Raw genomic sequence first — 26608 nt, 5'->3', positions numbered from 1 at the left:
TTAGTTATATATATATAGTTAAATTTAATATAATATATTCCCAATCCTATTTTTTAAAATTTGGCTGTTAAAAACTAATTTAATAATAACATCCATGCATTCTATCAATCACATGATTATTCACGTGAAGATTATTTTCACATTTTCACACGACTGTCTCACCTCAGAAAATGAAAAGCGCCACCAAAAATAATGAACTTTTGTTAACGACAGAAAATCTGAAAGGCAAAACTGAAAGTTATAACTGTAAGATATCAAAGTATCTATCATCATTTCATTCAATTCTCATTCAATTCCAATAGTCAATTGAAGTATACCATCCATTCATACTCTCAATTTGAACCTAGAATCTTTTAGATCATTATCATTTGTTGTTGTTCGAATCTCATATCATAAATCATAATTACAATCACAATCACGACCCTATTTACTTCCTTATTCCTACATACACATTCACATAAACACATACATATATATATATATAATTCATAATGTCTGATCCAAGTTCAATTAACGGTGGTTCGGCCCTTGCTATGGTTGGTAAAGATTGTATAGCCATTGCTTGTGATTTACGTTTAGGTAATCAATCATTAGGATTAAGTAATAATTTTGAAAAATTATTTCAATTTGGGGATAAAACATTTTTAGGATTAACTGGATTAGCAACAGATGTTATAACTTTAAGTGAAACTTTCCGATTTAAAAATAATTTATATGAATTAAGAGAAGAAAGATCAATTGAACCAACTACTTTAGCTAATTTAGTTAGTTCAACATTATATGAAAAAAGATTTGGACCATATTTTGTTGGTCCAATTGTAGCAGGATTACATTCAAAAACCAATAAACCATTTATATGTGGATTTGATTCAATTGGTTGTATTGATTTTGCTAAAGATTTTATAGTTAGTGGTACCGCTAGTGATCAATTATATGGTATGTGTGAATCACTTTATGAACCAAATTTAGAACCAGAAGATTTATTTGAAACCATTAGTCAAGCCCTTTTAAATGCAGTTGATAGAGATGCTTTATCAGGTTGGGGTGCTATAGTTTATATTGTTACTAAAGATAATGTAACAAGACGAGTATTAAAAACTCGTCAAGATTAAATTAGATTATGTATTCTTCTACGTATTTTAATAAATAAATACAATTATAGTCATATACTTTTTTATTGTTGGTTACTATTTACATTTCATATATGCTATGATATTTACATTTCATCATTACCTTTGACTTCCAAATTATCTATTTAATTAATTACTTCCCTTGATCTTGATTTAATTTCTTTTCAGCTTCTCTTTCAATCATTTTTTTAAGATAAGCATTCTTACCATAAGTTTCTTCTTCAGCTCTTTTAGCATTCTCTTGTAATTTCTTTTGACGTTCTCTACTTATTCTAATTCTTTCTTTAGCATCATTAACTCTTGTATAATGTAAACATTTACTTAATTCATCTTTTTCAAAATTACAAACTCCAAGAATTTGTTTTAAAAATTCTTGACGATGACATTCTTCTAACGCATCCATTAGTTTTTCACAAGTATCGAATCTGTTCTTATCTAATTGAGGATGCATCTTGTTATGGTTATATTATGTGGTATGGTATGAATATGAATATGATGATGAACACTTCCCTGTTGACCATACGGTGTTTGAAATTTTTAATTTTTGATTTCTTTCTCAAATTAATTTGTGGTCTGGTTTTAATGAGGGAGAGAGGAGCCAAAACAAAACTTCAAAAAAAAAAGGACAACTAAAATTTAAATTTTGACCGTCATAATTTGAATTTGAAGTTGTTATCAATCAATTGAATAGGGAAGATATCAGATACTACCATGTCAACAGCTGATAAACTTAAGGCAGAATCCACTGCTGATGAAAAAGATGTATTGGATTTCATTAACTCTTTACCTGATTCAAAATCAGGGACTCCAAAGCCACATAAGGTTAATCAAGATACCATCATAGAAGGGAAGGGAGAGAAAGTTGAAGGAGGTAATGAAGAAGATTTCTTAGAATTCTTAGATGAATTGGCTCAACATGAAAAGAAAGTAGGTGGTACCATTGGTACCCCATCTAAATTAGAACCAAAAAAGAAAGATAACAATAATATTAAAGAATCATATATACCACTTACCAATGATGAACAAGATCAAGATGAAGAAGGATATACCGAAAAGACTACACCAACTACTACTGATGAATCAGCCAATGAAGAAATCAATGTTCCTGATCCAATTAGTACTATTTCTAATTGGTGGTCTAAAGAAGGTTCAACTAAAGTTAATAATTTTTGGGATTCATTAGCTTCAAATGCTCAAAATTTAGGTGAACAAACTTATCAATTAGCTAGTACTACAACCAATCAAATAAATCAACAACGACAACAAAATAGTTTAAAATTGAATGATTTACTTGAAAATGTTAAACATATTATCTTGGATGATGATAATGATAATGATGATTATGATGATAGTTATGATGATTATTTAAGAATTTTAGTAAGTTATGATATGTTGAATATTAAATATATTCATCAATTAATTAATCAAAATTTCAAAACTATTATGAAACAAGTTGAAGGAAATATTAAAATTAAAGTTATTGATGAACATCAACATAATACAAATTTACAAGGGAAATTAAATATGTTTTATGGAAAGATTATTGATGGAGAGAAATTATGTTTTGCAAATTTAGATTCATCAATAAAGAATTTTAAATTAATTTTAGATGAAAAGACTGAAGAAGAGAAATTAAAATTACAAAAGAGATCTAATATTTTTATTTCAATTCAACCAATTACTAGTAATCATGATCATGATCATATTATTTCATCATCTGATGATGATGATGATAAACCAATTTTAATTGAAAGTAATAATAGTGATTCATTTTCATTCACGATAATTTTAAAAGATATTACAAATAATATAACCATCATAACTAAAACTCAACCATTCCCTTTAAAATGGGCAAAATGGTTAGATGGAGAAGATAAAAATATATTTAAACCAGAAAAAGAAGAAAAAGAAAAAGAAGAACAAACAAAAGAAAAAGAAGAACTTACAAAAGATGATAATGATACTATAAATGAAGAATTAGGTATTGATCCAAGTGAATGGGTTAAAGATTGGATTAAACAAGGATTAAATTTAAGTTTTGGAATTTTAATTCAAGAATATATTATAAAACGTATGGGTATATAATCTATTAAGTTTTGTTATTTGTTAGTGTATGTTTTTCATTTATATTATTATTTATACAGTTTGATACTTGAATATATTATTATTATTATTATTATTATTAAATTAATCTATAAATCACTATATAAAGAAATATTATAAGAGATATGTGTATGTATGTAATTTTGCACCGTACCAGCAAAAGTAAAAAGGGGAGGGGAGAGATGAATGAAGTAAAAAAAGTAAATTATTAATTAAAATAAATCGGCAAATTCTGCGATATGAGGATGAACCAAATTTTGATGAATTGAAGGTAAAGTTGATGATGATGTTGTACTTGAAGTAGTACTATTATTAGATTGAGCTGTCATATAAGAATTATTTTGATTCTTATCATTCTTATTATTATTACCATTATTATTCATAAATGAAGAATAATTTGAAACTGGTTTTGTTCTTTGAAAATTTTGAATACCACAAGATAAATAATTAACCATAATTCTATCAAATGAAGCTTCATCATTAGCAATTAATTTATTTTTATAATCAATAATTAAACTTATATTTTTATTATTATTATTATTAAAATTTGGTGATTCAGGTAATTGATGAAAATTTTGAACCATATTTTGTTTTTGATCATGTTTAATATTCATAATTTGCATTAAAATAGATCTATTATCAGGATGAATATCAACACATTCATCTTTAATAAAATCATAATCTTGATTTGATAATGATTGATTTAATTTTAAATCAATAGAGAATTTATTTGGTAAATCACTGTAGTGATTCAATTTTGAAAATAAATTCAGGGATAATAATGAATTTGAGTTATGGTAGATAGTTATGAGTGGTTTTTGAGTAGCGGCGGTATTATTATTAGAAGTAGCAGCATTAGAAGATGAGGTTGAAGTATTTACAATAGATGAGGCAACGGCAGCAGCTGAAGCAGATGAAGATGAAGTTATGGTGGTTGTAGAAAGGTTATTGGTTGATCTAATGATGGATTGACCAATTCTAGATATATATGATTTGAACATTATGAGTTGGTTGTAAATATGCTTATTATTATATAGTTAGTGCGCGTGTGTTTTGGAGTGATGGGATGAAAAGATAAGATCTGATTAAGGTTTAAGTTGATTGATTGATGGATTAGATGATACTAATTGATATGATATATGTTGAATATATGAAGATGATGTTAAATGGTAAAAGTAGTTTGATTATACTAACTGAAGAAGAACAGTTAGCAATAACAAATTTACATTTGAAAAGAGATTAAATTCTATTTATATGATTTTAAATTATTTGCAACAAATTATTTTTGAATTTGAATCCCCTCCTTTACTCATATCCCCTCCCCTCCCTTCAAATTTATAGGTTAAGTATTGAAGTTTGGATGTTTTGTTGTTGGTCTTCATATTCGAACCAACATTTTATATACAGTACATTTTTTTACTCCTCTTTTAAACGACAACATCCAAATGAAAAAAAAAGAAACCACAGTGAGCCAGTACTATCTAAAATGTAAATAGAGGCTATAATAAATTAAACTATGGTAAAGAGTCATATGAGAGAGAGAGAGGTCTTCCCTTCTTTCTTATGCTATTTTTACTCCTCTTCTGTAGAAGTTAAACTTATCTTGTCTAGACCATTTAATATGGTATAATTAACTACAAAGTGAATTGGTCTAGAATTGAATATATATAGTTCTAGATTTAACCATATCCCTTAACTTAGCTTAACTTAAATTAAAGTGCATACAGGTAAGATAAGGTGATATACACATCAGACACGCGTTGACTCCTTCCTTCTTTCTTCTACTATCAATTCTAGACTATTCGATTCATGGAAGAAAACCCGTTTTAAATTAATAAAGTTAATCCGAAATGTCAAAAATATTTAAATTGCTTTTTTTTTTCTTTTGATTCCCCTCCTTTGTCTGTTAACTATTATAAAATGTATATTACCACTTTGGGAAACATTGCCATTTAAGAAAGTTGTTCCTCTATTTATTTATTTACTTTCAGCTCTTTCTCATCCCCTCCTTTATCTCGCTATCTTTATCTCTTTCACTGTCTCTTCTTTCGGTTGTTTACATTTTCTTTCTTTAATAATCCCCTCCCCTCCTTTATCTATCTATTAACTATATTTATATATAATAACTAGAAATTCCCCTCCTTATTCTCCCCCCTACTCCTTTTTCATTATACCAAGCAAGACAATAAATTTAAATAGGAGTAAAATAGGTCACATGATTCATAGTTAAGCAAATTATTTTTACTCTATACGATAATAAACTACTACTACTACTACTACTAATTATAATCGTTTACTTTACTTTCCTTTCCTTTACTCTCTATTTTATTTTATTCGTTTAGATTAATATTGTAGCCTAGATTAAATATTATTATGGTCTTACCCCCTATTCAAATTTAATATTCATATGAATTGATTTAAATCCCCTCCCTTTCTGTTTGTCTCCCTTGACCAAATAATGAATATCCAACAATTGAACTTGTAAACAGAGTTAAAAATGAACTATTGAGTAATCTCCTCCATTCTTTTGTCTCTCCCCTTTTCTGAAAATATCATATCATCCTTACAATCAGCAACTAAGTTAATTGTTGGTACAGGATGATGATGATATCACTTATCTTACGATTAATTTGTAAATATAGATATAATCATCTTTCTTATCAAATGCAAAAAGAGAAATGTTGACTTTTCCTGCATACAATAACGGGCCAAACACAACTGTCTTCCAGCAACAAAATTGTCCTGGTGCAACAAAACATCCATACCTCACAGAGCAACTTGAAAAATCTGGAGTGTAATACTTTTAGGAGATATTCTTGTGATGATCAAAATAAAAACATCCCAATTATTTTTATTAATATAAATTATGAATTAAATTAGATATCCATATTAATAAGATAATTTAAACTAACATTTATTAGTGATATATATCCTTTAAACTTATGTGACATATAGTTAAATTCAATTTAAGTTGATTTTTAAACATTTATCCTGCACAACTCGATTTGCAAAATATCACCCAACCCGAACCTGCACACAATTAATTTGACCAGATGGTCGTTTTTTTTGAATAATGATCAAATCAAGGTGTCAATGTTTGACCACTTCTAACAGTACTAACAATTCAACTTTTGATATAATTAAAGATATGAGCATAATCAGAATGATTCAACAATTACAATCATATTTTTAAATTTTGCATGTAATTGATGGATCAGTTATTTTTGGTGCACTATGTAAACCGTTTTTGAAAAGTTGACCAGTTGGTCCGTGAGTTTATAAATCAAGGTGTCATATGATTTTAATTATTTTTTTAGATACGTTTATTCTATTTGATTCATTCATTAGTTGATTCAGAGTATTTCAAGTAAGTTTTAATAGTGATATATATCATTTAAATTTAATCTTAATAAAGATATTATAATTATAAAGTATATAAATTTATATATCCTGCATATATAAATCTGCCATACTTAATTTTAAATACATCACAAGAAATCATCAATTTATCTAAATTTTGTTGCCAGATGGAAGTTGGATCTTCCTAATTATTTTTTTAAATAGTTTTATTTATTTGAATTAGTTCATATGTTAATGATGAATATTTAGAGTAAAATTTGTTAGATATATAATTACTTTAAATATTTTTCATGTACATAATTCCAATGTTTAGTATATCTTTAGCAAATTAGGAATCAGTAATGTTTACTATTGAAGTTTGGATGTTTTGTTGAGTATATCACAAACCACAACTGTTGTCAAATGAAACTTGTATGTCCCTAATTAATTGTTTCACCTATTTTTATTTTATTAGATTAGATGAATGATTAGTCAATACTGTTTGAAGTAAGATTAACTACGATTATATAGTTGTGAATTGAATGTTTAATGTGGTAATTGATAAATTAGATTAATAAGTATATTGAGATCATCTTCATTTCAAAAATACATATTCAAACCCTCTCGATAACATATCAACAGTTTAGCATATCTTCTTTAATGCATATCAGAAGGCTCTAAAAAAACCTTTTGACTATTTAAAGTATATATGTCAAGAAGGAATAATATGTCAAATAATTACAATGAAACTTTTTACGAGTTTAATTTATTTTTTGCTCCTGGTAAATTCGTAAGCTATCTTATCAATCATATTTGGTTACATTTTGTGAAATTCAAAGATAGTTAAAATAACTATTATATTGAAGCTTTGATTTAGGTTGAAACTAGTAAAGATGCAGATCTACGTGATATATATATAGGATTCTGATTATTAATTCAGGGTATGACTTGATCAAAATATCTATGTGATCAAAGCCCCTTTCTTTCACTCATTTTGATTTGGATTTGGTAAATTATACTTTTGATGCAATACTTTGCATTATAACCCGCCACGCAGATATTTCTAAGGTTATTTAATCCCTCATCCCTTGAATTGATAGTTAAACTGACAACGATTTTAGTTTCATACGGCTGTCATGTAGAAATTATGACAAAATAATGTCATTAAATCTGATACGAGATCAAGGAGAACTCTGATGTCATTTCACTTTCAATGACATTACTTGACTCATAATGAACGATTAAAACTTAATCATATATCATTCGATTATAATTCAACTCCTACATTCTTCTATGTGTAATTAGATTATAAAATTCGTAATTTTATTTTATGATATGCAGCTCAGAAAAATATAACAACCTAACTACACAACCTCCAAATAATTTAAAAAAATGTGGGGCGGATAGTATAAATAGATACATAATCCACTTTTAAAAATGTAAAGATTAAGGAATTGTTAGAATCTTGAATGGTAAAATGTCTTCATCAGTAGAGTTGACAGATCATCAATCAAAGAATCCATTTGGAGATCAATATGTTATTCAGAGTACTCCAGTTGAGCCTCCCGAGTCTCGGGGTCCTTTTGAAGAAGAAATCACACCTAAACCACCAGTTAATCCAAAATTGCTCATGTTTCTTAGAGTTATGTCGGCCTTAAGTCTTACATTTGCTTTAACTACCTTGATTATAGTTGCAGTGAAAGAATCTCGTAAGGGAAAAAGTTAAGAAATATGATATGAAATAGGATAGAATTAAGTAAATGAACCGAATGGTTATCGCTAATACTTAAAGGAAAACTAGTTCCTGAACTAGGAAGGGCTAGTTAAAGTAGATGTGCACAAGTCATAGTACATTTAAAGTGAGTTCAATGAAGTGCCTAATCTTAAGCTAAAGTGAAAAAAAATTTAGGGTAAAGGTTCAATAATAGTCACAATTTACTACTGTAAATTAACATGAAAATAGAAGCATAAACTGTTGATTTGTCATGTTTTCTAAGTATAGGAGTATTTTAAAATAATAAGATTCAACAGTTTGCTACCACCATATCGATAAATGATAATTTAAAATCAATGATGAGACTGACGATAACAAGAAAAACAGAAAGTCCGAATTATGTGCATCCAACTATATTTGTTAAAATTCATTCGGGATAATTCACATCGATCGTCGAGGGGGGTAATACTTAGATCAACCCAAAATTAGTGAAATTGGTTACTATCTCGTGGGTGGGGTAAAGGCTAAGTTCTAATTTTAGCGCTTTCAAGTCATCGATCTTGGGGTTTTTCTAAATTTATACTTTTTCTTTAGCAATTGAATAGGATGTTTCCTCAAAAGTATCTATCTTATCTTTAAAATTATACATCTTATATCAGAATTTTTATTAAAAACGTGTAGATGACTTTCCATTTCAAAGATATAAATACCTGCTTGAGTATTCCTAAGCTTCTCAAAACTATCAAGATTAAACTATTAAATTGATCGATTTAGTAAACCAATATAATCATTAAATGAACATTATTCGATACGGTGCTCAAGTTCTCAGACAAGCGGTTCTGTTAAGCACATCCTGTATTAGGCCTAGTGATGTGCTTCTTAGAGTAGCAGTTAGATATGCTACAACACTTGCGATGCCTGCTGGTAGTTTAATTTGGTTTTTCATAGAAAGAGGAATTTTTGCAATTATAGATGAAAGGGCTCTTCATACTATTACAAGAACTTGTGATTATATACTCACTTCAATACAACGGTTCTGTAACCCAGTTATTCAATTTTTAAGACCAGTGGCTAGAAGAATCCCACCATATTTTAGATACCCTATTCTAGTTGTTCAATCTATTATGGGTTTGGTGCAGACAGGTATAATTGCACACAGAGATGAAATGGTTATTCTGGCTATCAGAATGAGTTCCGTAAGCACCACTCCATTAATAACTCCATATCTCAATTTAATAATACCATGTTTCAATTTAATAATACCATATTTCAATTTAATAACTCCATATTTCAATTTAATAATACCATATTTCAATCCAATAATACCATATTTAAATCAAATAATAGCATACTTCTTTTAAATCATCCTAAAAATACCAACAACAAAAACAATCAACAATCATTAATCTTTATTTGAATATTGACCTTAATTTGGAAATTTTACCGATTTAATTTTTGAGTCATATGATCCATAAGTGCGGCTCAAAAAAATGATAAGAAGGTTGGAAAAAAAAAGGGATAAGACGATTACAAACCACAATTTAAATATAGCATATAAATATATATATATATATATCATCAATTGAACATTAAATAAACGAACAATCCTAATAAAATGTCGAAATTAAGAGTTGCTGTAGGTCAATTGACTTCATCGTCGAATATTTTTCATAATGCCACGATTGTTAATAAATTAATTTCGAAATCAAAATTGAATAAAGTTAATATATTATTTTTACCAGAAGCTACTGATTATTTATCAAGAAATGCTGGACATTCCTTAGAACTAGCTAATCAAATCGATGAGAAATTCTTACCATTGATTCAATCTCATTTAAAACTGGAATTCCCCAAGACAGAAGAAGAAGAAGAGGAATTTTATGTTGCAATTGGTATTCATCAACCTTCACCAACCACAAATCGAGTTCAAAATAATTTAATTTGGATTAATTCTCAAGGGGAAATCTTAAAGAAATATCAAAAATTACATTTATTCGATGTTAATATTAAAAATGGACCTATTTTACAAGAATCAAAATCAGTTGAACCAGGGAAATTAGTTTTAGATCCATTTCCAGTTTCATCTCAATTTCCAGATTGGAAAGTTGGATTAGCGATTTGTTATGATATAAGATTCCCCGAATTAAATCATGCTTTAACTAGACATGGAGCTAATATTATCACTTATCCATCAGCTTTCACTACTAAGACAGGAGAAGTTCATTGGGAACTCTTAGGTAAAACTAGAGCCATTGATTCTCAAAGTTATATAGTTATGCCAGCTCAATGTGGTCATCATGATACCAATGCTGATATTACTGATCCTGCCACGATTTCAAAAGAACAAACAGTAACAAGAATAAGTTATGGTGAATCACTTATTATTGATCCTTGGGGTAAAGTTTTAGTAAGATTATCAAAATATACTGATGATTTAACTCCATTTAAAGATGCTGATAATGATTATTATGAATTAGGATGGGCTGATTTTGATTATGATCATTTATTAAATATTAGAAAAAATATGCCACTTATGGAACAAAGAAGATCAGATGTATTTAAACATATTTTAGATTAACCTATATAGACTAAACTAAATTAAATATAGATAATAATATTAAAAGTATATGATAAATTGGTGATTGTTTGTTAATTGCCATATTTTCAGTTACAGTTTGGTAAGATGTAATAGTGATGATGAGCAGAGTAGTGGTTGTAGTTTCATAGCCTGTGTTGGTTGTTGACGTAGTTGATGGAGTTGATGTTGATGTAGAACTTGAACTTGAACTAGAACTAGTGGTTGAACTTGAACTTGAACTTGGACTTAGAGTAGAACTTGCAATTTGAATTGGTTGACCTGAATCAACTACTGTACCTTGAGTTGAAGCATACAGAGGTAAAGATGTAAGGGAAAATGAACTTGCATAAGTTTCTGTATTGTTATTTAAATCAGTAACTTGATAACTTACAGTATTGGTTGAACTGGAACCATTGGTTTGAGTTAAGGTTTGAAGTATCGTTTGACCATCCGAATTAGTAGTAAAAATATTAGTTCCATTATAAGTATAATAGAATATTTGATTTTCAAAACTATAAGTTCTTGTAAGATAACCTGAGAATGGTGGAGTTGAGTATGGTACATAAGTTGAATAAAGACTATTAGCCAATTCACATTGATAATCTCTTAACCCTTGAATGGTATCTTGATTCGTATCATTTTCACATTCATCACATTCAAAAAATTCATCATAAAGAGTTTCATCATCTATTTCACAAAGACAACTTGCGGTGGACCAATCATTAGAATCCCAAGCTGCACAAGCATTAAAGACTTGAAATCCTGCTTCTTGACAAATAGAAGCACATGGATCCCTTTTGGCAAAAAAATAGAAAAATGTTTCTCTTTTACGGGTCGGAATTGCTGAAGATTGGTGAAATGTTGCATCGATTAGTGGACTTATAATAGTGACTATTAATATAATGAAATGAGTTATATCGATCATATTGTGTTTCTATTGATTAGATTAAGATATAAGCAACTCTCTTCCTCTTTCTGAATCTAAGTTGATGGGATTTCGTAAGAAAAAGGAGTGGAAGTCAATTTAATGATAAATACATATTTAATATATATAATGCTACAAATAGACCTTTACATTTTTTTTGCATCTATTAAAAAACTTAATGCGGATCTAAAATTAGATTTAAAGTTATATATAGAAACAATTGCATAGATTGAAAGTATCTACTTTTATCCCATTTTGAAGTCGTATATTGAATATCTTGTATGCCAATTGCTTCTCGTAAACTACACACATGGTTATCTTAAGTCTTGGTAAGTATATGGGTATTCGTAAAAAGTGTTCAATAAAAAATAAATCATATACTAAAAGCACAAATAGATTTTAAGTAAAGTATGAATATGAATATATATTGTTTTGGAAATGAGATTGACTAGAAGAATTATATACTATGGTAGTGTGTACCTCTTATATATATATATAAGTATAGACTTAATGACTTTATGTTATGACTATTATTCTAGTTCATTTTTGTGGTACCCTATTTTTTTTTGTATATGATTAGGAAATTAAAACATTATACTCCGGGGAATATAAAACAAGAATTGAATAAAATATGAATGCAAAGGATGGTGAAAATGTGAAGTGAAAGCAAAGAAGGATTGGAAATTAAGGACCGGCATTAATTAAAAATATTGGGGATATGCTTTTTATATGCTATGAATTTTTAATTAATATTAATCGAGTTTATTAACTGGACTTGCGGTGGTGACTTCTTCTGAAGAAGCAATGGTTGGTTCGAAATATTCAATATCACCAGTGGTGGAAGTAGATTGAAGTTTGACTGATAAAGTATCATCATTAGAGACTAAACTTGCATCAGACACATTATTAAAGTTTACACATCTATGTTGGGATGAGAATTGTCTTGAATAATTGAATTTAGAGTGTAAGTTTGTTTTTGGTCTTGACATAATAATATGATGATTATTAGTGGAATTAATGGGGATCCAACATCTTGCAGCAGTTTTGGAAGCGTTGATATGTAATATTCTTCTAGTCATAGACATTTTTAATGGTAGTTGTAGTTATTTAGTTATATAAAAAATAATAAAAAAAATATAATTAAAATAGATTACATCAGATTTAAACTAAATAAAAATATTTAGAGATTTTAAGGTACTTATATAGTTTTGAAAAAGATACATGTTTGGTCCTCGTCTGTCTGATTAAAGGATGATTCATTTTAGTTCCTTTCAATCATCATGCAATTTGAATTATGTAAATGGGATAAATTAAAAATATTTCTTACTATGTATGTGTTTCCCCAGATTAAGTGATCTGCCGTTAGTCCGCCGGGATTGCTCACATTTTTTTAGTGAGCAATTTGAGTCATTTCATCATACATTTACGGTAAAAAAAAGTTTTTATTTTATTTTATTTATCCAGGGGGTGTTTTACTGACTCATTCTCCGAGGATTTAGCAAAATTTTTATTTACCAATGACTGACAGGCTAATTTAGTTTCATATGCTAATAAGATAATGTATGTTATGGTACTAATGATTTATTATAATATCATAGTATAGAGTAGAAGAATGGTGATGAATGATTAAGTATCAACCCCAGTTATTATAGGTTATGATATGATTTATAAAACGTTGTTGAAACAATCGAATGAGCCCATTCATTTATTACTTACTGAGAGTTAGGGATAAGGGATTAAAGTTAGTTAAGTTTGCTTAACAAAATTTTAAGGAGGTCGTGCGATTTTTCGTCCACTAAAAATAAAAATAAAACTTCCTTATGTCCAAAAAATCAGAATCCCTATAACCACAAAACAAAAATTGACTGATTGTTAATCAGCTCCATTTAACCGAATGTTAACCTTTTATACAATAACGTTGTTTTGTAACTGTTTATTGGATGATTTCTACAGTTATAACTCCTATAAGACCATTTTTTGTATTTTTGCATTCTGGTTGGTTGGTTGGTTGGTTGGTTGGATTATTTAGTGCTATTGATTGGTTAATTGATGGGTGATTCAATTTTCACAGTATTCTATAAATTTATACGTAATTAGTTAATTGTATTATTTCATACTACGTTATATAAAATAATATCAATCAATAGAACAATAGTATATTGGAGAAGACCTATAACCAACCAACCAACCCCACAATTCAGAATTTATATATAGTATACAGTACTCTGTATGGTTACAATCGTAATTGACTATGGATTAAAACCTTCTTGTTCACCCCTCTTAGTTAGTATTGTACTGTATTATCTATCTATATCTCCCCCACTTAAACTATTTAAACTACCTTATCATATAGTAAGGTTATAGTTTACCTAGAGGACTGGTACTAGCCGTGTATTTGTTATGATAAAAATTGCACGTGTAAAATTGATTCTATTTTCTCTTGTCCTGTATATAACTCTGCTTCGATTCACAAAAATTTCAACAACCAAATTAAAAAAAAATCTGGGGATAATTCAAATAATTTAACTTATTAGTCAAAAATACTGTTATCAACCCTATTATCTTATTCATATTATACATCCAGCTTTAACTATTCCTACCTTATTAGATTGTACTATTCATTTATTCATACCTTATTTCAGTCACTTGTTCATTCTTCGTTAGACTTACTTTCACCCACCCCATATATTCAGCCCATTCTTTGCTATGAGCACAAGTTGGAAATTAACATCTCAACTTCGAGAGAAAATCTTACAATATGCAAATTATAAACAAACATCAATATCCCTTCGACAAATGGTTCAATTTGGTCCTAATCCAAGTCCAGGTTCGATTTTCTTAGCATCTCAATTCATCGTGGAAGAATTACCTATTAGATTAGCTTTAAAAGTTAAAGATTTAGAAAATTCTCCTTTAGGTTTAAGTAAACAACCTTCAACCATTACAGTTAAAAATTGGTATGCTCAATCATTTCAAGAATTAACTGAATTACCAAAACCTCATATTTCAGAATCCCTTAAAGCTTTATTAACTTCAAATTTAAATGCTTCATCTACCAATGATTATTTAAATGGTGGTAATAAAAATCATACCGATGAAAATAAAATTTTAGAAAAATCATTGGATGCATCAGATGATTCAACTAATCCAGCTATAAATAATTATTTCAGTGATGATGGTATAGTAGTTAGAAAGCATCATCATCATTTAAATAACCCATCCATTGTAAATCCATCATCCTCCATCACAACCGAAACAGCCACTTCATCATCATCAACAACATCGTCATCGCCATCATCATCAGCATCATTATCCGCATCAAGTCATTCCTCATCCAAATTAAGAAGTGAAAGCCCTACATTTGGTAAAACATACTACACTTCATGTCCAGCTAATATAGTTTGGCCTAAAGAAGTTTATGATTATAATAAATCAGTGTTTGATGCATTAACGAAAATTAAAAAGAGACATGATGCTACAGTAGCAACTATGGCAAGAGGCGTAATTGAATGGAAAGAACAGAATAAAACCGTATTGGTTAATGCTGATATTCAAAACTTTTTGGATCGATTTTATATGTCAAGAATTGGTATTAGAATGTTAATTGGTCAACATATTGCTCTTAATCAAGCTCAAGCTTCACCTACCAAACAACGAATCTCAACTTTTTTAAATGGAAATGGTCAAAAATCATCATCCCAATCAAATGGTGCTGCTGCAGGTGGATATAATAATAAATTAAATTATGTGGGAGTTATTTGTACTGATTGTAATGTGGGTGATATTGCTGAAGATGCCATTGAAACTGCCAAATATGTTTGTGAAGATTATTATGGATTATTTGAAGGTCCTGAAATCCAATTAATCATGGCTAAAGAAGATATTAGTTTCATGTATGTTCCTGGACATTTAATTCATATGTTATTTGAAACGTTAAAGAATTCATTACGTGCATCCATTGAATTCCATACTCCTAAATTAAAAGCTAAAATGATTCAAGAAGATCCTACTTTAAAAGAAGAATCAATCGATATTAATGATTTAACGTTCCCTCCTATAAAAGTGATTATTTCAGAAGGGATTGAAGATATTTGTATCAAGATAAGTGATGAAGGTGGTGGTATTCCTCGTTCTGAAGTTCCATTAATTTGGACTTATCTTTATACAACTGTAAGTGAAACTCCAGAATTAGATTCAAATCAAAATTCTTTTAAAGCTCCTATGGCTGGATTTGGTTATGGTTTACCAATTTCAAGATTATATGCTCAATATTTCGGAGGTGATTTGAAATTAATTAGTATGGATGGATATGGTACTGATGTTTATTTACATTTGAATAGATTAAGTAGTAGTTCAGAACCATTACCATGAGTATTTTATATCTCCAATTCCTTTATATCTCCCTATCTTTCTCTGTCTATTTATACTATCTCTGTATATAAATATTTATTATACATCTCTACAAATAAGTTATTCCTGTTATTTATTTTTGCAACTTTATGATTTTGTAACTAATCGTTTTTTTTATCGTACCGAGGAATTACGCAACAAGTGGAGATATCTTTTTTTGACTTTCCCCACATCACGTGTGAGTCGTTCCCTTTGTTCAAAAATAAGAATGACTGGAAGAGGGCGAAACAGAAAAACCCTATAGGAAAATAGTCAAATTTGACTGTAATCATAGTATATTCAGAACAAATAACGACATAAAACTTATATAATATATCATCAGAGATCAGAGAGTAAGAGAGATATGTCATCAATACCACCTAGACCTAAACCTTGGGAAGTTTCTTCAGGAACTTCTTCAGCTTCAGTATCAGGTGGAGAAGCAATTCCTTCAGCAACAAATATAGATACTTCAGGTATAGGATCAATAGCAAATAATGCTGCTGCTAATGCTGCTGCTGCCTTACCCGACAGACCTACTTCCTTAACTTCAGACTTCAATAACATGGCCAATAGCTCTCCATATGGTACAGCTAATACTACTGGGTATGGAGGATATGGATCACGATATGGAGCTGGTGGTGGTTATGGATCTTCAATGTATGGAAATAGTTCCATGTATGGTAGTGGAATGTATGGAAGTAGTTATGGTGGTATGGGAAGTGGATATGGTAGTAGCATGTATGGTATGGGTGGAGGATATGGAAGTGGAATGTATGGTATGGGAAGTTATGGTGCAGGAGGAATGTATGGTCAACCTGGTATGATGGGACCTGGAGGAGGTCCAGGTATGTTAGGTGAAGGTACTCAAGCTACATTTCAATTAATCGAATCTATAATAGGGGCCGTAGGAGGTTTTGCTCAAATGTTAGAAGCAACTTATATGGCTACTCATTCATCATTTTTCACTATGGTATCATTAGCTGAACAATTTGGAAATTTAAAAAATGCTTTAGGCTCATTATTAGGTATATTTGCATTAATTAATCTTGTTAAAAAAGTATTTCATAAAATAACAGGTAATACTTATAATTATGGTATAAATTTATCTGAATTTTCTAAATTTGAAAAACAACAAAAAAAACTCGAAGATAATATTAAAAGACAACAACAAGGTAAACCCGCTAGAATGTCTTTTAAGCCATTACTTATTTTCTTAGCTGCATCGATTGGATTACCTTATTTATTAAGTAAAGCCATTCAAAGAATTAATGAACAAAATCAACGTAAATTCCAACAACAACAACAATTAATGGGTCCAGGTAATGCAAATGGTGCTGTTGGTGGTACTTTAGATCCATCAAGTTTACAATTTGCAAAGACTTTATATGAATTCAATCCAGAAAATCCAGCCATGGAAATTGAATTAAAACCAAATGAATTAGTGGCCATTTTATCAAAACAAGATCCATTAGGTAATGAAAGTAAATGGTGGAAAGTAAGATCAAGACTGGGTAAAGTTGGTTATGTGCCTCTGAATTATCTTAGTGTGATTGAAAGAAAGAGTCAACAAAAACAAGTTGATTCAGTTCCAGCCCAACCCCAATCTCAACCTCAAGTCATATCACAAGCTGATAAAGTTCAAGAATTTAATGAAAAAGGAGGATTATCTGTGGCTGATTTTCAAAAATTTCAAAACTAGATAGATTTAAAAAAAAATACTTTCTTGTACTTATATATATCCCTTTGCATTTAATTTTATTTAATTTATTTATTTATTATTCAACTTTTTTAATTCTACATTACGGTCCATTTTCAATTTTCATATATTGTAAATCTCACATATATATATTTATATATATTATTTAAATAAGCAGCGTTCAAACGGCATCATCAGGGCGATTTTGTTCACTCTCGGTCTTGCTACCTTTATCTTGCAAATCCTTATACCCCTTATGATGTTCTCTGACTCTCTTTTTAGCTTCAAGTTGATCCTTAGTAAGAAGAGCCTCGTCCTTAGCGGCCTTAGCTTTCTCGCCAGCTTGTTCTACAGCGTCCATTCCATCAGCTAGAACTTTCCCCGTAGATTTATTAACGGTATCAAGAGTTTCAACTGTCTTCTTGTTGATTTCATGTACACCTGATTTTGCAGTCTTAGTAGCTTGTTCGGCAAATCCTAATCCATCAGCCGCAACTTTACCAGCTCCCTTATTCAATTTATCCATAGCAATTTTTGCATTATCTAATATTGAATATGATCTAATTGAATTGGTAATAATTTTCGCATTAGGTTTGGTAGCGACTTTCGTGGTTAAGGATTGAGAATGAACGGTAATTTGACTTACGGTCTTTAATGCACTTGTTTGTGAAATTGGTTTAAACATGGTTGATATATTCTGATTGATTATCAGTTAGCCATTCGTAACATATCAATTGGTAATCAAATTACTAGAAACTACTCCCCTTTTATACTCTTATTTAGCTCCAAAAATCTTATATAAAGGAAAATAGCAATGATTGCTCTGGTATGGGCTTTTTACTTATTTCTGGTATATACCAAAGTATTTATTACATCATGGTCATCTATTTTTTGTTTCATTATATTATAAATCTCTATATAGCATTATATTTATACCCGTGTTACTTGGTCATTAATCGTTTATATAAATTGTAGAAAACGTATATGAACCCCTATATTTACTCTTCACTTTGAGGTCTGGAATAAGGATGTGATCTAACACTAGGACTACTTCGACGATTTCGATCTGAACCTCTCAATCTAGTAGACCATCTTGGAAGTGAACCAGTAGAAAGTGGACGAGCAGTATTACTTCTTGTTTGAGAGTTATTCGATGTTGTACCGTCATTAGAATCTTCTCCATCATTCATACTATTTGTATCAAAAGCAGAAGGAGAATTAAATTGATCATCAGAAAGATTCATAGAATCACTATCCTGAGCTCCATTTTCATTGACTGATTCATTATCAACGTTAGTATTATTATTATTAATATTGCTGCTGGCAGTATTATTATTATTATTATTATTATTATTATTATTTGATCCAGTAAATCTTCCGCGAAGAGGTATAACATTACCATCTGGACCATGAGGTAAATCAATTCTTGGTCTCTCATCATCTCTACCTATCAAACTACTACGTCCCCTTCTTAAAAGAGATGGCTCAGGAAATGGAAACCGTCTTGGTAAAATTAATGAAGGGTCTCTCGTATTAACTCTTCCAGAAGTTCCATCATAAGGAGTAGCCCAATCTTGAAGCATAAATGAATCAGTAAGGGGAGTGACTAATGGATTAAATGGTCTCCTATAAGGATTGAACACATCTGTAGAGTGCATAAGAATATGTTGATCACTTGGATCTTGATCATTAAAATTATATGTTGAATTAGTTTGAATTTCTCTTAACCTTTTCACTTGAGGGCCCTCTTCAACTAAGGCTTCAACTTCAGAGCGACATAATGGACAACTCACATTTGCTTTAAGCCATTCAACTATACAAGTTTTACCAAAGATATGATCACAACTAGGCATTTTAACGGGTATATGGCCTTCACTCTTAAACTCTTGTAACTTTCTCTTCTTTTCCTTCTTAGTATTTTCTTCATCAAAAAACCCTGGAAACATATCTTCATCACTAATATTTTGCATTGAAATCAAATTTCTTTGTGGAAATCTAAAATAACCGACAGCACCTTCATCCGTTGCTAAAAATAAGGCTGGATCTTTAAATTTTAACTTATCTTCAACAGGCTCCACACTTCGAATATTATAATCTTCCACTAAAGTCTTGTTTAGACGTTTATCTTCTGATATTATCTTTTCAAGTTCTGGTTTGATGATTGGTTTAACTTCAGGCTGAGTCAGCATATGTCCATGGTTTAAGACATTAGGTACTTTATTCTCATGAAGGGGTTTTTCATAAGCATCGTAACATATAGGACAATCTTTCTCCTTCAACAGATCAAAATCGACTCTTGAAAGACTCTCTATAGCTTCCTCTGAAGCTACTTTTCTTTTGGTTCTGATTCCTCTAGCGGTTAAAGCTCTCCCAATAAAATCTCTCAACCAAGCGGGAACATCATTAGATACTCCACCATCAGAGTCTATGCCAATAACAGTAGTCCCCAAGTATGTAGGAATATTATCGGGATCCATAATGTTGGGCAGACTAATTCGTAAAATTGTTGAAAAGTTGGTCTCTCTAAACTTGTAATCTCTAAATTTAGAAATTGAGCATCCAAAAAACAAAAATTTAGAAATACTCCGATTCTTTTTGATGTTGCGATTTACGCGATGTTTATATAGTACTACAGTTTGTTAGATATCTATCTAAATTTAGACATATATTTATATTTATATTAGAGCAAGCTATATATAGCGGGATAATTATCTAACCGATCATGATCTTAAATTTAGGTTTTATACTGAGACCTTAAGTAATTTAATAACTCCTTTTCTTGCGGACCTAACTTATCTATTTGATCTTGAGACAATGCTAAAACTTGGGCAATTGGCATTTGATCAGACATTAATTTAGCTTGAGCATCAATCAGTAAATTTGGTGGACCATTATTATACTGATTATTCATTATAGGTTGCTGTTGTTGCTGTTGTTGGGGTGGTGGTGGTGGTGGTGGAATGAAACTTTGTAATGATGGTGCTTGATATTGTTGTTGAGGCTGTATGGGTTGATTTTGTGGAGGTCTAGCAGGAGCATCTTTGGCACTACTAATGACATCATTATCAATAAATCCCATTAATAACAATGCTTGAGCAACTGCTGACAGAATATCAGGACCATAATTTAATATTTCAAATGCTTTATTCTCATCTCCAGAATTCAATATGTTCTTTAACGTAGCAATTAATTCAATTAACTGTGCTGGTGGTACTTTACTTAACACTTGATTAATATCAGATGATTTGTCAAACGGTAATTGTTGAGGTTGAGGTAAATGCTTAGTAGCACTTAAAATCTTAGCCGGTATTTGAGGTAAAGGTCCAGCATTTGGTTTTGATTGTAATTGACTTTGAATTTGTGATTGTGGTTGACCTTGACCTTGGCCTTGTATTTGGGATTGATTGGTTCTAGGACTATAAATATTTTGGGGAGCAGGAGAATTTGACAGTCTTGAATAACCTAATGGATTCTGTTGGGGTGGTATTCCACCTAACATATCTTGAGGAAGTTGAACATAACTAGGTAAATTATTTCTATCAAGGTGAAGTACAGTTTTTGCTTCCGATGGAGAGTTTGATTTTAAAAATCCTTCTTTGGATAATTCAACTTTTAATTTCTTAAATTGACCTTTATTCGATTGATTAAATAACTTTATTTGAGTTAAGAATGGTAAAGCTCTTTGAGCTTCTGATGGATTAAGATATTCAACAAAGCAAAATCCTTTATTCTTACCAGCATAATCGAATCCTAATCTTACATCCACCACATTACCCGAACCACAAACTACTGATTTAACAGTGGCCACATCCCAATCATAGGGTACTTGACCCAAATATACTACAGACGAGTTCAAATTATTATTATTTCCACCTCCTCTTCTAGACATTGTTGCTTTAGTTATTGCGAGAACAAGTAATATAATATAATTCTAAATTTATGTATGTACAATTTTTTTTGAATGTGCTAGAAAAAATTAGTCGTGTCGAAGAGCCCAATTATTTTTCATGTTTGATATAATACTTGATTGCAAAATATAATTCATTGTATAGACTAATTTACCTTTGATACATTAATAATCATTAGAGTTCAATGTATAGTATATAGATGAATGCAATATAATAGAATAATAATCATTTTAGGTGAAACTATCTGTAAAATAAAAAATTGAAATGGATGTCTAATAATTGAAGAGTAATACTTTAAAACTATAACAAAGTATGATTTTAAAAAGTAAATGTTCATAAAGAGACAGACAGTCAAATGATTATTAGAACTCTGGTATTTAAGTCTTCAAAATATATTCATTAATAACATATAAACTTTTTTATATTAGAATGTAGCTTGAAATATTGCAAAAATATGAATAATATTTAACCAAAGAAAAATCAAGTATTTAATCTCTTTTTGGAAGTTACTTTAGATATAGAAGGATAAACTAGATAAGTAGACATAGTTGAGATTATTTTAATGCTTTTAATTGCCTGTTGGATTAGATGTTTAAAAAGCTCAAACCGCGCTACCAATTTTGAAAATTCAATTTTTTGTTAAGGATATTTTTTCTTTGCCACAAACGTAGCAATTTTTTTTGTCGAAAATTGGAGGGTTGGCCGAGTGGTCTAAGGCGGCAGACTTAAGATCTGTTGGACGGTGTCCGCGCGAGTTCGAACCTCGCATCCTTCATTATTCCTTTTATTTTTTGCAATCTCTTTATACTATTTTTTTAAAATTCTATAATTTTTACTCTTAAGATGATTTAACTTATTTGGTTATATTAATCTAATATCAATTACATGTCTATACAACTAAGCTACTCTTTCTGCACCACTTAATTTAACTGCAGCACCATATTTCTGTAATTTAGTTAATAAATTATCACCTTGCTTAATTAATAAATGATATTGATTATTTTTATTATCTGGTCTGTTAGTTTCAATTATACCATTAACTTTATCAATTGTACAATTCAACTTTTTGTTTGGAATGAATTTACATAAATCTTGATCTAAGAATTCTTCAGTAATGTTGAAATTTTGAGCCATAGATTTCAATGATAAGGATTTATAACTTTCTAATAATTGTCCATATGCTTTACATCTCATTTCACGTAAGATATAATTGGCGTGTTGATGCAAGTACTTGTTTGGAAGTAATAAGTTATCATATGATTTTAAAAGGAATTGGAAAAAATAAACATACAGACATGTATATAATGAGTTTGTGAGATCAAGTAATGGTTCTAGTTCTGGAGCAGATGAAAAGATTGATAAAATTTCAGGAGAATCAATGATCTTTGCTTTTAAATCAACTCTATCTAATGATAAAACACCAGTAACAATGGCATATTGAGCAACTTGTTGATAACTACAAAGTTCAGTTGAAGTGAATGTAGCTAATGAATCAATTAATAATTTTGCAGATTCAGAAAAGTTTCTGGTGGCCATTAAATAAATACCATTATAAGTCTTGAATCTATTACGACGTTCCCAATCACCCCCTTTATCTATCAAAGATTTAACTTGATCTAAGTATTTGGATACCAAAGGATAATCATTAAAGAAGAATTCAACTCTAGTTAAAGTTAAAAGAAGATCAATTTTTGATCCAGTACCTGGGGATAAATCCAATGCTTTCTTTAAAGTTTCAGTGGCATTCTTTCTATCAATAATCTTGGTATAATATTCTGCTAATTTTATGGTGGTACCTAATATATCCACTTCAGTTTCATCATCAGCTTCTGCTTCCTTTATTATTTGTGTCAATTTTGAAATCTCTTCTTCATTCTTTGCAGCTAATGCAGTATAAACTTCTTCATCATATGGGAAATCAGAATATTGAGATTGTAAGTATTTATAGTATGGTGCAAGATTATCTTCTTTAATTGATGCTATCAATTCTTCAAAGATTTCTTCACGGTGGCGACCAGTTATACCAGTGGTCAAGAGAAATTGTTTCTCTGATAATCTGTAATCTGGGATTTGAGGGACGTCTGAATCAAGATCCATGGTATATATATTCAAATTAATTATTCAAAATGAGTTTTGAAAGCTTAAACTCGATAATTGTAATAAAAGTTGAAGTTATATATAATCGGTACACTTTGATTATTGATTATGGGTTTCGTTGAAAAAAACAGTGGTGGATCAACCTGTAAAAGTTTGAGGTAGATTTGCAGTTTAAACAAACTGCAAAAAGTGAAATCAGATTGCAGTTTAGCTCTCCTCGGTAAATTTTATAATAGCGGAAAAATAATTCAAAAGTTGGGGTAGAAGCGGACTTGAAAAGGGTATATAATCACAAATAAATCCTATTCATGCAAAGTTCAAATATCAATTTTATTGTAATTATATAATTATAACTATAACTTATAACTTATAACCTAAAATTATCTAAACAAAATGTCCATTGAAGACGATATTCCTGCTATTTTCCTTGATAAATTGTCCCCAAGGGGTTATGCTGCAATTGAAAAATGTAAAGAATTTGTTGATAATTATTGTTTACCAGCTGATGAGATTTACCTTCTGCAATTGTCTGATAATCCAGCTACTAGATGGAAATCAACTCCTGAAATCACTGAAAAATTAAAGAAGAAAGCCCAAGAATTAGGCCTTTGGAATATGTTCTTATCAAAACATTATAAAGAGGGTCCTCAATTTACTAATTTAGAATATGGTTTAATGGCACAATATTTAGGAAAATCTTTTATTGCTCCAGAAGCTACCAACACCAATGCTCCAGATACTGGTAATATGGAAATTCTTGCCAAGTATGGTAATACCTATCATCGTCAAAAGTATCTTAATCCATTATTAGATGGTAAGATCAGATCAGCCTTTTTAATGACTGAGAGGGGAACTTCTTCTTCTAATGCTTTAAATATTTCTTGTTCAGCTATCAAAAACAAAAAAGGAAATTATGTTATTAATGGTTTAAAATGGTTTGCTTCAGGTGCTGGTGATCCAAGATGTGCTGTATGGTTAGTAATGTGTAAAACCGGTAAAAATGAAAAAACTCCATATCAAAATCATTCGGTTTTAGTTTTAGATGCAAAGAAAGCTTTAGCCACTGGTAAGGCAAGATTAATTAGACCATTAACTGTAATTGGTTATGATGATGCACCCCATGGTCATTGTGAAATTGAATTTAACAACTTTGAAGTTGCAACTGATGACATGCCAAATGTTTTATTGGCTGGATTAGGAAAAGGATTTGAAATTATTCAATCACGTTTAGGTCCTGGTAGAATTCATCACTGTATGAGATCAATTGGAGCTGCTGAACATGCTTTATTAAGAGTTGCTAGTAGAGCCAATAACAGAATCATTTTTGGAAAACCATTAAGTCAAAGAGAAACTTTTATTACGCAATATGCTCAACATAAGATTGACATCCAAAAATGTAGATTATTAGTTTTAGATGCAGCTCACAAGATTGATTTAACTAGTGCCAAGGGTGCTCAACGTGAGATTGCTATGGCTAAAATTGAGACTCCTAGAGCTGTTGTGAAGATCATTGATTGGTGTATTCAAATGTTTGGAGCAGAAGGTATGTCTCAAGATACTGAACTTGCAAGAATGTTTGTTCATTCTAGAATTTTAAGAATTGCTGATGGACCAGATGAAGCTCATTTAAATCAATTAGGTAGAAACGAAGCTAAGAGTTTCAAAAATGCTGATAAATTCTTTGCAACTTATGAAGCTAAAAGAATTGCATTAGGGAAATTATGAGTACCCTAACTTAAAACTTATGATATTAACGATAGTAACTTTCATTGTAGACAAGCTCTATTAAAAATAATACTAAAACATAACCTAAATATACAAAATTCGTGAAGATAATCATTACTTAGTATAAATCTGATTTTACAAAATCATTAATAAGTCCCTTTGATAATAACTTTTTACCTTTAATACCTTCTTCTTTTATGGTTTTTTCATGAACAATTTTTAATTCTTTTTCAGCTTCTTCAAAAGATATTTGTTTTAAATTCTCTAAATGATCATCTTCTTTATCTATGTCTAATTCACCTAACATTACAACATTTTCACCCCTAACCATAAATACACCTCTATAAGTTTCTCCAAATTTTGTTGGAGAATTTTCTTCATCATTTAAATATATTCTTTCCACTACATCTTGTAATACCAAGTTAGCGAATTGATCGAATGTTCTTAATATACCGAAAAGGTTTCTACCATCTCTTAATAATACGAATACCTTTCTATCAACTGAACCTACTATGGCAGCAGCAGTTGTGAATGCGTAGGATTCCAAGTATAAATCTTCAACATTTGGAGAAAATGGGTCCTTAGCTTGTGACGGCTGGCTTTGACTTGGTTGAGCAGCTATTGGAGATTGGGACATTTCTTGATATGAAACACTATGGTCTTAACAAGTACCTATAATATTGATTGATCAACATAAGTCAATTCGAAAAATTTTAGGTTGAGTTTTTTGAACACGAGCACACGACCTCTTGATCTTATAAGGAATTATTGCAAAAACATGTATATAGCAAAGAAGTAGTTCAATTAATATATTTTATTGATAAATAAGCTATCAATGGATAATGAAACTGCTATTGGGGTTGTTTTAAGCCATCTTTGCTGAAAGGTATACTAGTTAAAGGCTTTAGCGTAAGAAAATAAAAATTAGACAAACATTAATATATCCACAAATCCAATCAACTGACCAAACTTAAGATGTTTAAGGCTACCAGGATATCCAA

The 26608-nt window shown here is 29.9% G+C and overlaps 16 protein-coding genes and 1 non-coding gene across 17 annotated transcripts; 8 read left to right on the top strand and 9 right to left on the bottom strand. All coding sequences in view use genetic code 12, as the record gives it.

Annotated features, from left to right (window-relative positions):
* The first annotated feature begins 115 nt into the window (after positions 1-115).
* On the top strand, positions 116-1188 carry PUP3 (proteasome core particle subunit beta 3). Its single transcript, XM_064904032.1, has one exon. The coding sequence runs from the start codon at positions 492-494 to the stop codon at positions 1110-1112; it is 621 nt and encodes a 206-aa protein (XP_064760244.1). The 5' UTR covers positions 116-491; the 3' UTR covers positions 1113-1188.
* DFJ63DRAFT_210274 (uncharacterized protein) lies at positions 1188-1711 on the bottom strand. Its single transcript, XM_064904027.1, has one exon. The coding sequence runs from the start codon at positions 1579-1581 to the stop codon at positions 1264-1266; it is 318 nt and encodes a 105-aa protein (XP_064760243.1). The 5' UTR covers positions 1582-1711; the 3' UTR covers positions 1188-1263.
* Positions 1712-3330, top strand: DFJ63DRAFT_210273 (uncharacterized protein). The gene has a single exon (XM_064904026.1). It carries the CDS (start codon positions 1842-1844, stop codon positions 3213-3215), a length of 1374 nt encoding a protein of 457 aa, XP_064760242.1. The 5' UTR covers positions 1712-1841; the 3' UTR covers positions 3216-3330.
* Positions 3331-3445: 115 nt separating this feature from the next.
* On the bottom strand, positions 3446-4234 carry DFJ63DRAFT_314675 (uncharacterized protein; the record flags this gene model as incomplete). Its single annotated transcript, XM_064906405.1, has 1 exon — positions 3446-4234. The coding sequence occupies one exon, from the start codon at positions 4232-4234 to the stop codon at positions 3446-3448; it is 789 nt and encodes a 262-aa protein (XP_064760241.1).
* A 3815-nt stretch (positions 4235-8049) lies between these two features.
* Positions 8050-9647, top strand: DFJ63DRAFT_336796 (uncharacterized protein; the record flags this gene model as incomplete). Its single annotated transcript, XM_064908435.1, has 2 exons — positions 8050-8281; positions 9121-9647. 2 exons carry the CDS (start codon positions 8050-8052, stop codon positions 9645-9647), a joined length of 759 nt encoding a protein of 252 aa, XP_064760240.1.
* A 127-nt stretch (positions 9648-9774) lies between these two features.
* Positions 9775-11047, top strand: NIT2 (putative hydrolase). Its single transcript, XM_064904036.1, has one exon. It carries the CDS (start codon positions 9902-9904, stop codon positions 10862-10864), a length of 963 nt encoding a protein of 320 aa, XP_064760239.1. The 5' UTR covers positions 9775-9901; the 3' UTR covers positions 10865-11047.
* On the bottom strand, positions 10955-11789 carry DFJ63DRAFT_336794 (uncharacterized protein; the record flags this gene model as incomplete). Its single annotated transcript, XM_064908434.1, has 2 exons — positions 10955-11067; positions 11093-11789. 2 exons carry the CDS (start codon positions 11787-11789, stop codon positions 10955-10957), a joined length of 810 nt encoding a protein of 269 aa, XP_064760238.1.
* Positions 11790-12541: 752 nt separating this feature from the next.
* DFJ63DRAFT_314671 (uncharacterized protein) lies at positions 12542-12874 on the bottom strand (the record flags this gene model as incomplete). Its single annotated transcript, XM_064906404.1, has 1 exon — positions 12542-12874. One exon carries the CDS (start codon positions 12872-12874, stop codon positions 12542-12544), a length of 333 nt encoding a protein of 110 aa, XP_064760237.1.
* A 1621-nt stretch (positions 12875-14495) lies between these two features.
* PDK2 (protein kinase) lies at positions 14496-16160 on the top strand (the record flags this gene model as incomplete). Its single annotated transcript, XM_064905220.1, has 2 exons — positions 14496-15073; positions 15113-16160. 2 exons carry the CDS (start codon positions 14496-14498, stop codon positions 16158-16160), a joined length of 1626 nt encoding a protein of 541 aa, XP_064760236.1.
* Positions 16161-16351: 191 nt separating this feature from the next.
* Positions 16352-18000, top strand: PEX13 (peroxin). Its single transcript, XM_064904034.1, has one exon. The coding sequence runs from the start codon at positions 16543-16545 to the stop codon at positions 17878-17880; it is 1338 nt and encodes a 445-aa protein (XP_064760235.1). The 5' UTR covers positions 16352-16542; the 3' UTR covers positions 17881-18000.
* Position 18001: 1 nt separating this feature from the next.
* Positions 18002-18719, bottom strand: DFJ63DRAFT_210336 (uncharacterized protein). Its single transcript, XM_064904033.1, has one exon. It carries the CDS (start codon positions 18560-18562, stop codon positions 18059-18061), a length of 504 nt encoding a protein of 167 aa, XP_064760234.1. The 5' UTR covers positions 18563-18719; the 3' UTR covers positions 18002-18058.
* Positions 18720-18875: 156 nt separating this feature from the next.
* DFJ63DRAFT_336789 (uncharacterized protein) lies at positions 18876-20354 on the bottom strand (the record flags this gene model as incomplete). Its single annotated transcript, XM_064908433.1, has 1 exon — positions 18876-20354. One exon carries the CDS (start codon positions 20352-20354, stop codon positions 18876-18878), a length of 1479 nt encoding a protein of 492 aa, XP_064760233.1.
* A 187-nt stretch (positions 20355-20541) lies between these two features.
* Positions 20542-21959, bottom strand: DFJ63DRAFT_320282 (cleavage polyadenylation factor subunit). The gene has a single exon (XM_064907166.1). It carries the CDS (start codon positions 21764-21766, stop codon positions 20612-20614), a length of 1155 nt encoding a protein of 384 aa, XP_064760232.1. The 5' UTR covers positions 21767-21959; the 3' UTR covers positions 20542-20611.
* Positions 21960-22286: 327 nt separating this feature from the next.
* RPN7 (proteasome regulatory particle lid subunit) lies at positions 22287-24079 on the bottom strand. Its single transcript, XM_064904014.1, has one exon. The coding sequence runs from the start codon at positions 23880-23882 to the stop codon at positions 22683-22685; it is 1200 nt and encodes a 399-aa protein (XP_064760231.1). The 5' UTR covers positions 23883-24079; the 3' UTR covers positions 22287-22682.
* DFJ63DRAFT_t118 lies at positions 22478-22560 on the top strand. Its single transcript has one exon. It is a non-coding gene; the product is annotated as a tRNA-Leu (tRNA).
* Positions 24079-25666, top strand: DFJ63DRAFT_208411 (uncharacterized protein). The gene has a single exon (XM_064904023.1). The coding sequence runs from the start codon at positions 24276-24278 to the stop codon at positions 25605-25607; it is 1332 nt and encodes a 443-aa protein (XP_064760230.1). The 5' UTR covers positions 24079-24275; the 3' UTR covers positions 25608-25666.
* Positions 25667-25725: 59 nt separating this feature from the next.
* Positions 25726-26244, bottom strand: DFJ63DRAFT_289570 (uncharacterized protein; the record flags this gene model as incomplete). The annotated part of the gene is made up of 1 exon (XM_064905239.1): positions 25726-26244. One exon carries the CDS (start codon positions 26242-26244, stop codon positions 25726-25728), a length of 519 nt encoding a protein of 172 aa, XP_064760229.1.
* Positions 26245-26608: the final 364 nt, after the last annotated feature.

Source organism: Scheffersomyces coipomensis (genome assembly GCF_036884675.1).
Source record: "Scheffersomyces coipomensis strain NRRL Y-17651 chromosome Unknown DFJ63scaffold_6, whole genome shotgun sequence".
In the NCBI taxonomy this organism is placed as follows: domain Eukaryota; kingdom Fungi; phylum Ascomycota; class Pichiomycetes; order Serinales; family Debaryomycetaceae; genus Scheffersomyces; species Scheffersomyces coipomensis.
The sequence above is the reverse complement of the archived record's forward strand: the minus strand, read 5'-3'. Positions and strand labels throughout refer to the sequence as shown.